Source organism: Amblyomma maculatum, chromosome 1 (assembly GCF_055883805.1).
Source record: "Amblyomma maculatum isolate TAMU_Amacu chromosome 1, ASM5588380v1, whole genome shotgun sequence".
Lineage (NCBI taxonomy): Eukaryota > Metazoa > Arthropoda > Arachnida > Ixodida > Ixodidae > Amblyomma > Amblyomma maculatum.
In genome coordinates this window covers 179,799,242-179,812,507 of record NC_139344.1, presented here as the reverse complement: position 1 = coordinate 179,812,507, position 13,266 = coordinate 179,799,242, and the positions used below count along the sequence as shown (strand labels likewise).

At 43.6% G+C, this 13,266-nt stretch overlaps 1 protein-coding gene across 3 annotated transcripts in view; it reads right to left on the bottom strand.

Moving 5' to 3' along the window:
- The window catches only part of LOC146205019 (protein arginine N-methyltransferase 7-like), a 166,473-nt gene that overhangs the window by 142,123 nt on the left and 11,084 nt on the right, over positions 1-13,266 (bottom strand). For all 3 annotated transcript variants that reach the window (XM_084589689.1, XM_084589690.1, XM_084589688.1), the window contains exons 6-7: positions 10,619-10,731; positions 51-283 (exon numbers count right to left, since the gene is read on the bottom strand). In XM_084589689.1, the coding sequence (XP_084445815.1) occupies positions 51-283; positions 10,619-10,731 (346 nt within the window). The remainder of the gene's footprint in view (positions 1-50; positions 284-10,618; positions 10,732-13,266) is intronic.

Genomic DNA, 13,266 nt, shown 5'->3' with positions numbered 1-13,266 from the left:
TTTTTAAAGCATAAACATGCAAATTCATGACACACAAAACATTTACTCACCTAAATACTGGAACTGGTGTCGTAATACGAACAAAGTCAGATTCTGGTAGCTGGCTCAACTGAATATCATGTACAGCCGATGTCCCAGTGCAAGTTTGCACACATCGAGGGGGTATGATTTCCAGTCCAGGACTCATGCAGATAGAACCCAATGTGTGATGCCTTCTTAAGAAAGATGAATGCACAACTTGGGCATATATTGTTGCGGCATGTGGCACCACAATACACGATGGCTGCAAAGAGAACAAAAGAGAGTGATAGGCTAAACATGCAAACTATCTTCTATAGTTGCACTACCTTTCCCATACAACTGCCATTATTAATGTCAGCTACGATTTAAGCATTCAGTACGCGTGATCCGTATATGTGAAGAGCCAGACGATTTTGAATTAGATGAATGTATGGCAATTTAATTTTCATTTGTTTATTGCAATACTTGCCATGCTCAGCCCTAAAAAGAATGCACCATCTAATGACCCTTCCCAACTATGGGACTAGCGCAGAGTAGACGAGGAGCACAAAAAGAGGCATATAGGTCACCCAGGGGCTGTCCTGTGCGTCTTTTTGTTCTCATTCTTCTACACTGGGGCCAAGTTTAAGATGAATCACCAACAAGCCCAACCTTTTGCATCACTCAAAATCCTTCCTTTTCATTTTCTGAGCAGATATAGCTGCTGTTGATTACCGAATTCACTCTAAGCTTCACAATCAAGTGTTCAAACACTCACATAAGCTTCCATAATGATCAAAATTCAGTGTTTAGGTTAGGTTGGTGCCCTAGGAAGATAGCATGGCATATGAAGTTTAATGTCCCAAAGCAACATGGGCTACAAATGATCCCGTAGCAGAGGGCTCAGTAATAATTTAGACAACCTGGAATTCTTGTAACATGCACTGACAACACACAGTACACGGGCGTTTAGCGCTTTGTCTCCATCAATATGCAGCCGCTACGACTGGTATCCAACCAGTGTCATCATAACAGCAGTCAAGAATCCCAAGCTATTGTTTCAAGGCCCTTGGATGATAAACTATTCAGTTTCATGCCTACCACTGCAGCCCACTACACTATCAAGAGCACCATACAAAACTGTTACTTAGCAAAAATGTCACATATTCCATCTAAGTTTAAGAGACACCCAGACAATGCCTAGCCTGGTTTGTATTCACAGTCCGTTAAAGCTTTTTAAGAGCGTGGCTTCATAATGTCCCTTTAAATCTGGTGACTGACATGACTTGTCATGACTGGTCACGACTCCCAACATCCTGCTACCATGGCTTCTATACATAGCAACTACCACAAAATTAGGGTTTGTGTTATGGCTGGTTGGTTGGTTGGTTGGCTGGTTTGTAGGGTTTAACGTCCCAGAGCAACTCAGGCTATGAGAGACACCGTAGTGGAGGACTCCGGAAATTTTGACCACCTGGGGTTCTTTAAAGTGCATTGACATCGCACAGCACACGGATGCCACTCCGTTTTGCCTCCATCAAAATGCAGCCACCAGTTATCGGGATCGAGCCCGGTACTCCGGCACAGTAGTCGGGCATCTTAACCACTGCACCACAGGGGCAGGACGTTTCGATTTTGGGGTTTAACGTCCCAAAGCAACTCAGGCTATGATTGATGCTGTAGTGGAGGGCTCTGCGAATTTCGACCACCTGGGGTTCTTTAACGTGCACCGACATCATACAGCACATAGGCGCCTTGCTTTTCGCTTCCATCGAAAGCCATCGAAACCTGCTACCGCAGCCACGATTCAATCCTGCATCCTTGGGTACAGTAGTCGAATGCCCTAACAACTGCACTATCCCAGCAGACCACAAAATTAGTCATGATGAGCCATGTCATGTCATGCTTCATCATAAGCCTTATCTAAGGGGGTGGAGAAAAGTCAATAAACACCATCATGCTACTTAATCCAGCAAAACCATTATCTCACTGTGCCCTTGGCTTTCACACTTACGTCAATTTTTTTTTTCCAGAGCATATAACTACTACAGTCTAGCCTGGTTATAATCAGGCCACTTAAAGGGAACTAGCGGGTATAATAAAGGGATTTAAATTTCCCACTCTCATATTTGCATTTCCAATATAATTTGGGTCTGAACCCATATTTCGAGTTTGTGTCGCTAGTAAAAGTGTCGTTATCTCCCCGACTTCGAATCATCTGATTGGTAGAAACACCAGAACCGGAAGTGGAACGACCCTGGTCTTAAAGTAAATAAAGGTGTCTCAGCGGATATAGCGAAGAGATTTTGTTGAAAATAAAAAGTAAGCTACCAATCAGAACATTTTCATTCCTTTCAGACAAATTTCTGTGCGAAAAGAGCTGTCCCGGCTGACGGCTGCAAGTGTGGCATCGTCTGCACTCCCGTGAAGTGAGAAGTTGCTTCACGGCATAGCTTGGCTCGCTGCGCCTGCTAATCCTCGATTTCTCGGCAATGCCGAGTCTCACAAGTTGATGGCCACCGCAGCAGCTGACGCTCCACAGATGTTCCTCAGGAGTTTAGAGCAAAACATGGCTTTGCATTTGGATAATGTGAAGGCCGCGATCCTAAGTCCATGCTTACAAAGAGTGTTCAGGGAACATACACACTGGACCACTTCTTCCAGCACTGATAAATTAATCTGCTCATAACCAACAATGGATTTGCAGACTCACTAGGCACTGCGAAAACGTCCGAAAATATAAATTCTATAGAAAATATCCCCATACATAAATTTCCAATTACCACATGGCGGAGTGTCAGCATTTGTGCCCATCCTGATGCTTGACTGAATTGCGCGCAGTATTTACAGTCTACAGACGACAGGCAGCAACCAGCATTTGATGACTGTACTGCCATCGACATGTGGCTGGTGAACGTACTGACTTAGAGCAAGCCTGCCCCAATGAGTTCGCTGACCCACCGCGTTTTGAGGACGCTTTACCTCTGAGTCCATGTAGAAAAGCATCCTCAAAAAGTGGCAGGGCAGTCTGTGAAAAGGAGCCCCCGCTACTGCGTCGCACTACGAATGCACGGAGAATAAATTTAACATGGCTCTTTTTCTAGCTTGAAATTTGCTTTATTTGATCACACTTTCAACTCCCTTAATGCCAGAGTTCTGCTATACATGTTATATGAAGGCTTGGCTACGAGGAAGGTTCAGGTTCCTTTGTATTAAACATACTATCCAAAATTTTGGGTACTTCCATAGAACTATTTTTAGGGCACTGTCGTGGTAGAACCATGAAGGTGCTTGTTTGAATGCATTGGCTTCAGTATTGGTTTCATTCTCACCACAGTTTCCCTATTACCTTTTTCACATAAAGTGGATAAATTTTATAAGGGAGACTCAAGGTCAGACTTTGAGGATATGAAGCGGCAGCATTATAGGCTACCATCTGTGGCTCTCCTTGTGGTTCCCAATCCAATCATGTAGAGTACAGTCATAAGCTACCATGTTATTTGAAAAGGCATTTAACATACATACGAATGTGCCTTCGAGGCCATGGAGTAGCATGCCCAATTCAGGATCCAAGGATATTAAAAGATTGATTACCATCCCACCCTTTCACCTCAAGTAAGAAAAAAAGGTTGGCCACTTTTCCCTACTTCATCGTATCATATGGTCTCATTACATCACAAAACCTGCCAAAAATCAGTGCCCAGCCATGTCACCTCATTAAAGAGTCAACTTGTAAAAGCATGCAGATTTGCCATATGGTGCAGTTTGGCACAACAGTTCCAGCGCTGCCTGGGTACCTCACGCTAACTGGCAACTTGGCAAGATCTTTATGTCAATGAAAAGGGGAGAGGTCATGTTCAATGTTTGACTAAGCATTCCAGGTAAGGGGTTGGGCTGGCCCAAACTTACAGGCAATGTAAAACGAGCAGCTTTGGAAAAATCTGTCAGCGTAGCTCTGCTCAAAGCATTGTTCAGAAAGACTGACTTTCACCAAGATGCTGGAGATTGGTTGCATACATAAGTTGTGCAAAATGCAAAATATTAGCATTTCCTTACAGTTATGAAGCATGGAATTTCATAATAAGATGGCAGAAACTCCTACATATATCTTTTATGAGCTTTGATAGCACCATAACTGCAATCACACAATGATTCTAACTACACTGTGCACCGCACATAGGAGGTCTAGCTAACCTTACACATACACGCAAGCCCCTGCAACAGCAAACATGAAATGCAACCAGTTGCAGCTACTTTGGCTTTGGCTTGATTTGGCTTTGATGGCTGCTTAGCTGATGATGCCAATGGGGCTAGTGCGGTCGCTGATGCTAATACTGGCGATCACAATGCAGCTGCAGATTCCACTGTGCTGTTTTCCCATAAAAAATTCTTGCATGGGCACAGGCAACTTTTCAGTAGATATAGGGTAGAATAATCTACTGCATTGTAATATAGGGCAGTGGTTGTACAATTAGAAATTCAGGTCACAAACCAGGAGTCTACCAGAAGAACTGGAGGGGGTTGGAAGGTATGTCTAACATGCCCTGGAAACACTAGGTACATGCACCAAGCAGCATAATGTACCTGGTAATGTTTCTACACACAAGTTAAAGGTAGCAGATGCATACCTGCCGGTGAGACCAGAAATTGGAAGATTTTTTATTCGCGCCACAAGGGGGGGTGCGAATAAAAGCTTTCCAAGCTTTCAGGTAGTGTCCAAAGTACAAAGTGTCCTTCTGCAGCAGCAGACTTTGCTAGCTTTATAATTATAATCTGTAGGAGTAGACTGATCGCCCTTCATCAGAAGCAGATTTTGGATTGTAGCACTGCAAATTGATGAGTGCAATTCAGTTACACAGTAAAAGTTAATTATTTCAATTCAAATTCCCCGACGAGTGAAAAGACTCAAAAATGTAGCTGATGATGATAACGAAAAAAAAAAGCTATTTAATAGTAATAATATTCAGCAATTTGAAGTAGTGTAAAGGCTGTCATTAGTGTTAATGGCCGTTAAAACGTTAAAAGTTTACTGAAAATTAAAGGCACACTGATGCCAGCCTCAGAGCATGCGCAAGGGCAAACGAGCAACCCACCCCGCAAACAGCCGAGCCAATCCAATATGGCTGCATGCACGCATGTGGCATTTTCTAGTGACCATAGCAGCAAGTCTCAGCGATCGCTTTTGCGCTGGCTGCTGCGGGCGCGATTATTCCTGCTTTCTGCCACGCACTATTCTCACGCAGCCCTTCAGCATACTTTATTGAGTACCCACTTCACGGGCGTACTGGTCCTTCTATAAAGGCAGCTCACCCATGCGATGGCTTCTAAGTAATATGTATATCGAGGCAGCACAAAAAGAAAAAAACTGCATAAATAACATATTTACTCTGCGCCACATTAAAATGAAAATGCACTGTAGAATATATTGTACAATATTCCCTGACATGGCAAAATTTTTTATGAACATTCCGATATTTCCCGGAGCATAAACTTTCCATGATGATTCCCGGTTTTCTCAGTTGCTAGACACCCAGCTAAAAAGAAGAAAAGCTAAGAGCCATTTTCATTCTGATAAATTTACTATTTGACGGAAAATTGAACAATAATAGACTGCTTTTTAGACAAGAACAGTGCTTCGGTGACTATTCTTCACATTGCAATCGATGTTTTAATGCGTGCACACTACCGGGAATGTCAAAGCAGAAGTGCTCGAAAACGGTACGAGCCTTCTCGGCATTCCTCACGGTGCAATGCATCGGCAGCGGCAGTGCCCCTTCACCAGTAGCCTGCATCGTGCGTGAGGCTTCACTGCATGACGCCCTGAACGGCACTTGACGAGCGTGCATTTTGGGAGCAACGGAAAAACAACCACAATGATAGCGCATAAAAGCCCACTACTGCCGCCCAAAACGATGCGAAATTGCGATCGATTAGCTGGCTGATGCACGGCCAACGACCACTGTTGCCGAGGGCTTACACGGATAACGCGAAGCTCATAATAGCTAAACCTAAAACAAAGTAGTCTGCCTATTACCGGAGATGAGGCCATTTGTGCTTCCTCGCACTTGCCGTTGCATGCATGTCGGAGGTGCATATTCAACTGTACAACATGTACTTCAGGTTCAATTTTTGATGCTCCCTTACAGAACCATGCAATCTTACCCGGACGGGGCCTAACCAGTGCAAGATCCGTAGTGCCTGTACAACGCCATTGCCTTTCACAGGTGTCGGCTGGGACTACACCGACATAAATACTTATCCATATTTTCGAATTACTGGGCATAGAATTAACAGGTATTTAGTTTCAAGTCTCTGAAGTCACACGGAACAGACTGCAAGCAACTGCCGTCACGGCCGCCAGCCCCCTACCCTGTGGTTGTGGTCAACACTCTCAAGGTATAACGTCCCAAAGCAACTCAGGCTATGAGAGACGCCGTAGTGGAGGGCTTCGGAAATTTCAACCACTCGGGGTTCTTTAACGAACACTGACATCGCATAGCGAACGGATGCCTTGCTTTTCGCTTCCATTGAAAAGCGGCCACCTTGCCCAAGATTCAATCCCACATCCTTGGGCACAACAGTCGAGCACCTTAACCACTGCCCCACCGTGGCGCGGTAATAAACAATAAGATAGTACCCGAAAAAACAGCGCTTGTATTCACTGACTTAAAGGGACACCGCAGCAGTTTTTAAATGTGCCAAAACTATAGATTGTTGAAGTAGATTATTTGTTGATCATGTCTGTGAAGTTATTTTTTAGATTATGCATAAAGCACCTGCACAATCGCTGACTGAAAGCGCGCAGTTCAAATTTCCCGTTCCCCGCGCGACTGCTACAGAGGAGGAAAGCGGAGAGAGAAACCTCGCTTCTCCGTCCATCGTGACGTTACTGTGAGGAGCCGCAGGCGTTCAGAGCCAACAGAGGGAGCTTTCGGCGTGCGCTGATCCTAGTCTTGCGTGCGTTGCGGATGTTCAAAACCATAGCCTCCTTTATACACTCTGTGCCTGGCAACTCCGCGGCCGTCGCTGCCGCTCCTCCTCCGTTGACAAGTTACGCCGCTGGCTGCCGAGAGATGGCGACAGCGACGTAGGGTCACCCTCGCCAGGCGAGTGCCGGGTGCGCCGTGTTACAAAGCAGTCCGGATAGCCATGCGTTGCCTCTTTCTCGCTGTTTCATGGCCTGTTTTGCAGTGTGCAAGGTCATGCTTCTACTTTTATCTGCCTTCGGGTGCTGCAGGAATACAGCAGTGCACCAACTGGTAAACGCCAGCTTTGCTTTGTCCTTCCGGCGATCGCTGCGAAGTGTTAAGCTGCTTTGAGGCTTGTAAAAATAGTGACAGCACCAAACACTGCGTTTATTAAGCGTCAATACTGCAATAGTAATGTTAGATGTGCACCTGTGCTTTCTGGACTGCAATGCTAATTGCTTCCCTGCCTAGCTCGTCTGCGTAGTGTGTTAGATGTGCTCCTGCGAAGGTGTTTTTTTTTTTTTTTTTTTTGCAGAATACGCTAATTACAAACTTTGTGATAAAATAGAAACACAAGAGTTACTTATTGTGAAGATGACTACATTGAAGTGAGTTGAAATCGCTGTCCCTCTCTAGCATAAAAAAAACTGCAAAACTCGTACCCAACCGCCCTGTGAAAAATAATGACAGAACCAGAAGTGTGTTTACTACGCGTCCCAGTAAGGTAATAATAATATTAAATGTGCACGTGTATTTTCTGGACTGCGATGCTAACTTCCTCCCTGGTTAGCTCGTCTGTGTGGTATGTTACATGTGCTCCAGCGCAGTATTTTTTGTTTCACTAACTGCGCAATTCTGTGAAAAAATAAAAACACAAGCTTTGCCTATTGTGACGATTATTTTGGAGTGATCGAAACAGAAAGATGCAACGCATATATTTGTCTTTTTTTGTTTTTCAGTTAAAAAAAATGTTTGTATACGCGCTGAATCATTGAAAGTAACAGCTGATACCAAAATTGTTCTCCTTACAGATCTGAATGGCATGCTGCGATGCAGTTGTTCCAATCATCTGTAGATTAAGCTGGCTTCTGAAGTCCTATCAGTGACAGCAGTCACCGTGAACATTTTTCCCTACTTGTGGCAACTATTCATCACAGCACTTCTACATGGTACTCTTGTAGGACAATTGCTGTTGTGAAATATGTAAATAAATGCTGGTGCCTTTCTTCTTAAATTTTGTTTTATTGCAGCGTAGACTAGCATTGTAATCTTTCTATTAACATTGGCGCTAGCGGAGCAGTCATGCAGTTTTTCGAGCCATGCGCAATTTCTTGAAACTGCCTAACATAAAATGTCATATAGCATCGGTGTTATTGCTTAACAAGTATCATGACCACTTATTATGCTTAGTGGACGTCGGCCTTACAAGTAAATATGCTGAATATGCACGATTCATGCTTAGGAACAGTTATCCAGCAAGCGAATAATAGCGCTCCCGCCCCGCGCCGACATTCGTACCCGAGCGCCTCGACCCCTACGTCAATGGCGACCTCAGCGAGGGAAGCGGCCACGCCACGCAAATTTACCCGACGGCGCCGCTCTATTGTTCGCGCGGCGCGTTGACAGGCACAGAGAGTATATAAAGGAGGCTACGTTCAAAACACGTCAACTTAGTGTTGTGCACCTGATACAACACAGCTCTGCATGTGTTCGAATGCACAAACATCTGTGGACGCGACGATGCAATCTTCCATCAAGTGAAAAGCTCGTGGCGCAATGCGGTGCTACTGAGGAGAGAGATAAATTCAAGCCGACCAAAGGAAACATTCTATTTGAAGCATTTTCGTGACTGTGACTACATGTAGTTTGTTCCTAATGAGATTTCTATAGGGCTTTGTCAAAAAGGCATGGCTGAACCATTAAGCGGTTCCTTCTATTTCCTTGCACAAACGACTTGGGTCAGTCACCATTTCCTAGAACAGCGGCTATTAAAGGAAGAAAAGGGAGGTAAGGCTTGTATTTTGTAGTTCCATTAATTCCTGACTATTCAGGTCTCATTTGTATGTGAACTGTGGCGTTTAGCATTGATTGCGATCCGTTCATGGAGCGCAATATCGTGATGAGACGGGCAGACAGCATCAGCGCATGGTTGTATTCACATTTTTTGTTTTTGTTTTTTGCGCAATAGCTCCGTGCAACGGCTTCTGGGCTATACATGGATAACTCATCAGCAACACGCGCTGATGATCTCTGCGAACGAGCAGATGATTACGAAAAGCCCACTGTTGCGTTGCAGCTAGGTTGTGAAGACTTTGAGAGATCCTTTCCAGCACAGCACATGCCTGATATGTTTGTAGATCCCTTACGGGGGCGTTATTAGAAGATAGGGCGTGTACCACACAGCTGAGTACAGGCACATTCAGGTAAGGAGCGCATAGAGAGAGCTTTCCTTCGATGCGTCCAAGCAAAGCAATCATCGAAGTTGTTCATATATGGCCTTGTGATGTTGCACCCGTTGCTGCCTCGTCATTTTACATAGTCCTGTCTTGTTTGGCAATGCAAATTAAGTTATAAATGAAAACGACGAGTCTCTTGTAAGAAAACACATTTCACAAAATCGTTTTCTCATAAAAGTATGGGTGCGTTGGATTTGCCGTTTTGCTTTTAACATACGTCAGCCGTCAATTCACGAAACGTATATGATCATACGATAAAAGGGAAAGGCTCTTTGAGTCTGCTAAATGTGCTATGACTCAAGCCACATTCTGCGCACATTTGACTTGGTCTCCAGCACAATGGCTTCATCAATGTCTCGCATTCATTGCAGAGCTCGGCAGCCATGCTTCGCTTATTGGGCTACATATTGCTGCTGAAAAAAGGCTATTTCTTTTTTCTGCCTAGTTTGAATTGGATATTCAAATTCGCAGCATGACAAGCTGTGGGTTTCTGCTGAAAGCCCAATTTTTGCAAAAAGTGCTGCAGTGTCCCTTTAAGCACAAAGAAATCACCTCCTCAAAAAACAGATGTTGCAAATGCTACATCACGCATAAATATTCAAAGGCCAATGGCAATACCGCAATCGCCGCAACACTATAACATCTAAAAGGCACTAATTTCGCATGCACTAAACACAATGCAAGAGTGAGTTGAATACAAACCCTCAGCAATATGTAATATCGGTCATCTGCACACAACAGTAGTATTAATACTGACCTTGTAATGCTCAACCTATCACAGCAATACAGACAAGAGCCTATAGTTTTCACTATGCTCACAAGAGCACACATATTCTGCATACTACTGCCCTCATAATTGTATTTCCCAACACATTTCTCGCACCAACGTCCAAGTATCAGATGCGAGATGCAGAAGCTTGCTGTAAGGTCCTCACTGCACAAGTTTACCAAACTGGCAAAACAACGAAAATTTTCAATGGGTGTTCTATTACTGGAAGGTAATTCAAGGAATTTCAATTTTTTTTTTATTAACTGTTTGTGCTAAAGTACCCATGCTAAGTTTACCATTAGCAGATGTTCGGAAACTGTCACAATTGCTTACTTTATCAGCAATCACATTTTTTCTAAAAATGTGGTACCAAAAGACTGACAAGGCAACAAGAAAAATAAGACAAAGAGGCAACAAAACCCTACCTCAAGAAGCTTCTTCAGCGCATGGGTGATTGTCTCAATGGCACCTTCGCCTATAAGCTCAGTGTCAAAAACTTCAGTCACAAGAATGTTCGCTCTTTCTTCCATATCCTTCCCTGTTGAACAATGAATATAATGATCACAGTTTGTACCCACACAATATTTAAAGGGACAATGAGGGCCAATTAAAATGGCCTGCAACTATGGCAAGCCATTCTGATAACAATGACGCCTTTCCACAAAAAATGGATCCTTTTCAAGTTGGAAAAGACAAATACAGGTGTTGCCCCCATCAGCCACATACGAGAGCACCAATAATTTTTTTGGGTATAAATCCCAGATGCTAGGCTACACATTTATTCGCTACAAAATGGTGATTAACTCTTTTATGGTAAGATCAAAAAACAGCGCGGCTACTTGGGACAAACAGAGAAGGGAGAATAACGGACAAGCGCTGACTAACAACTGAAGTTTATTCGAAAAAAGCACAGGTAATATACACTTTTTTTCTTCAAGAACCAGGACGCATGCGCTCCCAAACAAGCATCAGTCTAATCATGGGAATCCAAATATACAATCTCAGTGTCATGCAGAAGCACCGATGGCGTGCTCACGCAACTATCCCCTTTTTTATGGATGTGATAGGCTTCCGATAACTCCCTGGTTAGTTGATCCTTATGCCTGTAGATTACATTAGTGTTGTTAAAAAGAGGTGTGCATAGTTTTTTATCAGGATATCTCTGATCATTATTTAAAGGGCAGTCCCTGTAGTGTAGGGCAAGGTTCGAAGATGGGGCATTTTTCAAAGATGCCTTATGTTGGCGTAGCCGGGTGTTGATACATTTACCTGTTTGGCCTATATACCTCCTTCCGCAGGAAAATTCTATGTCATACACCACGCCTTCAGCACATGGTACGAACTTAACCTGGTGGTTTATTTTACACGACCTCCTCTCGCTTTTTTGTTGATTCTTCATTCTTCTGTCCACTATGGCACATATCTTGGCAAGTTTTTTGGGGGCTGAAAATACTACATCAACACCATATCTTGATCCTATGTTCCTTAACCTATGCGACAACCGGTGTACGTACGGGATGACTGCGTACTTCTTTCTACTGCCCTGCTCCTGTGGCTGAGATCTATCTACCGACTTTAGTTTTCTTAAAATTTTTTTTTTTACAGGCAAGTGAGATTACCTGATCCGGATATGCCGCCAATCTTAATCTGTCAATCTGCTGTCCAAAACTACTAATCATTTCATGCTCACACGATTTTGAAAGGGCAGACCCCAAGCACGCGACAGCTATACCACATTTTACCAATTTTGAGTGGGCTGATTTGTAACTAAGTAACGGCTTCTCCGAACGCTGCCGGAAAGCCCAGCATACATGATCTAACTTTAATACTAACCTTAAATCTAAAAATTGCAACTCCTTGGCGCTCGGTACCTCAAAAGTAAACTTCAAACCCTGCCCGCAACTATCAAAGACCCTCAAAATTTCACCAGCCTGCCCCATTAAGTCCCCCTGCACAAAAATTAAATAATCATCAACATACCTAAAAACCTGTTTTACACCTACCCCCAAGCTACTTTTTATTGCCCTATCCACATAGCAAAGAAAAATATTACTTAGTACGGGTGCTACTTTTGAACCAATGCACACCCCCGCTTTTTGAGCATACAGTGCACCCTCCCATTCCACAAAAGTCGACTGCAAATAAAACATTAACAGTTCCAAAAAAGATTCAACAGACACCCCACAAGCCGAAATAAACTCTTCTTCATCATTATCAATCGTTATACAATTTCTAACATACTGCAGGAGCCTATCCTGAGGAAGAGAATAAAACAAATCTTGGACGTCAATGCTGAACATTCCTTTGATAGTTGCGGGCAGGGTTTGAAGTTTACTTTTGAGGTACCGAGCGCCAAGGAGTTGCAATTTTTAGATTTAAGGTTAGTATTAAAGTTAGATCATGTATGCTGGGCTTTCCGGCAGCGTTCGGAGAAGCCGTTACTTAGTTACAAATCAGCCCACTCAAAATTGGTAAAATGTGGTATAGCTGTCGCGTGCTTGGGGTCTGCCCTTTCAAAATCGTGTGAGCATGAAATGATTAGTAGTTTTGGACAGCAGATTGACAGATTAAGATTGGCGGCATATCCGGATCAGGTAATCTCACTTGCCTGTAAAAAAATTTTAAGAAAACTAAAGTCGGTAGATAGATCTCAGCCACAGGAGCAGGGCAGTAGAAAGAAGTACGCAGTCATCCCGTACGTACACCGGTTGTCGCATAGGTTAAGGAACATAGGATCAAGATATGGTGTTGATGTAGTATTTTCAGCCCCCAAAAAACTTGCCAAGATATGTGCCATAGTGGACAGAAGAATGAAGAATCAACAAAAAAGCGAGAGGAGGTCGTGTAAAATAAACCACCAGGTTAAGTTCGTACCATGTGCTGAAGGCGTGGTGTATGACATAGAATTTTCCTGCGGAAGGAGGTATATAGGCCAAACAGGTAAATGTATCAACACCCGGCTACGCCAACATAAGGCATCTTTGAAAAATGCCCCATCTTCGAACCTTGCCCTACACTACAGGGACTGCCCTTTAAATAATGATCAGAGATATCCTGATAAAAAACTATGCAC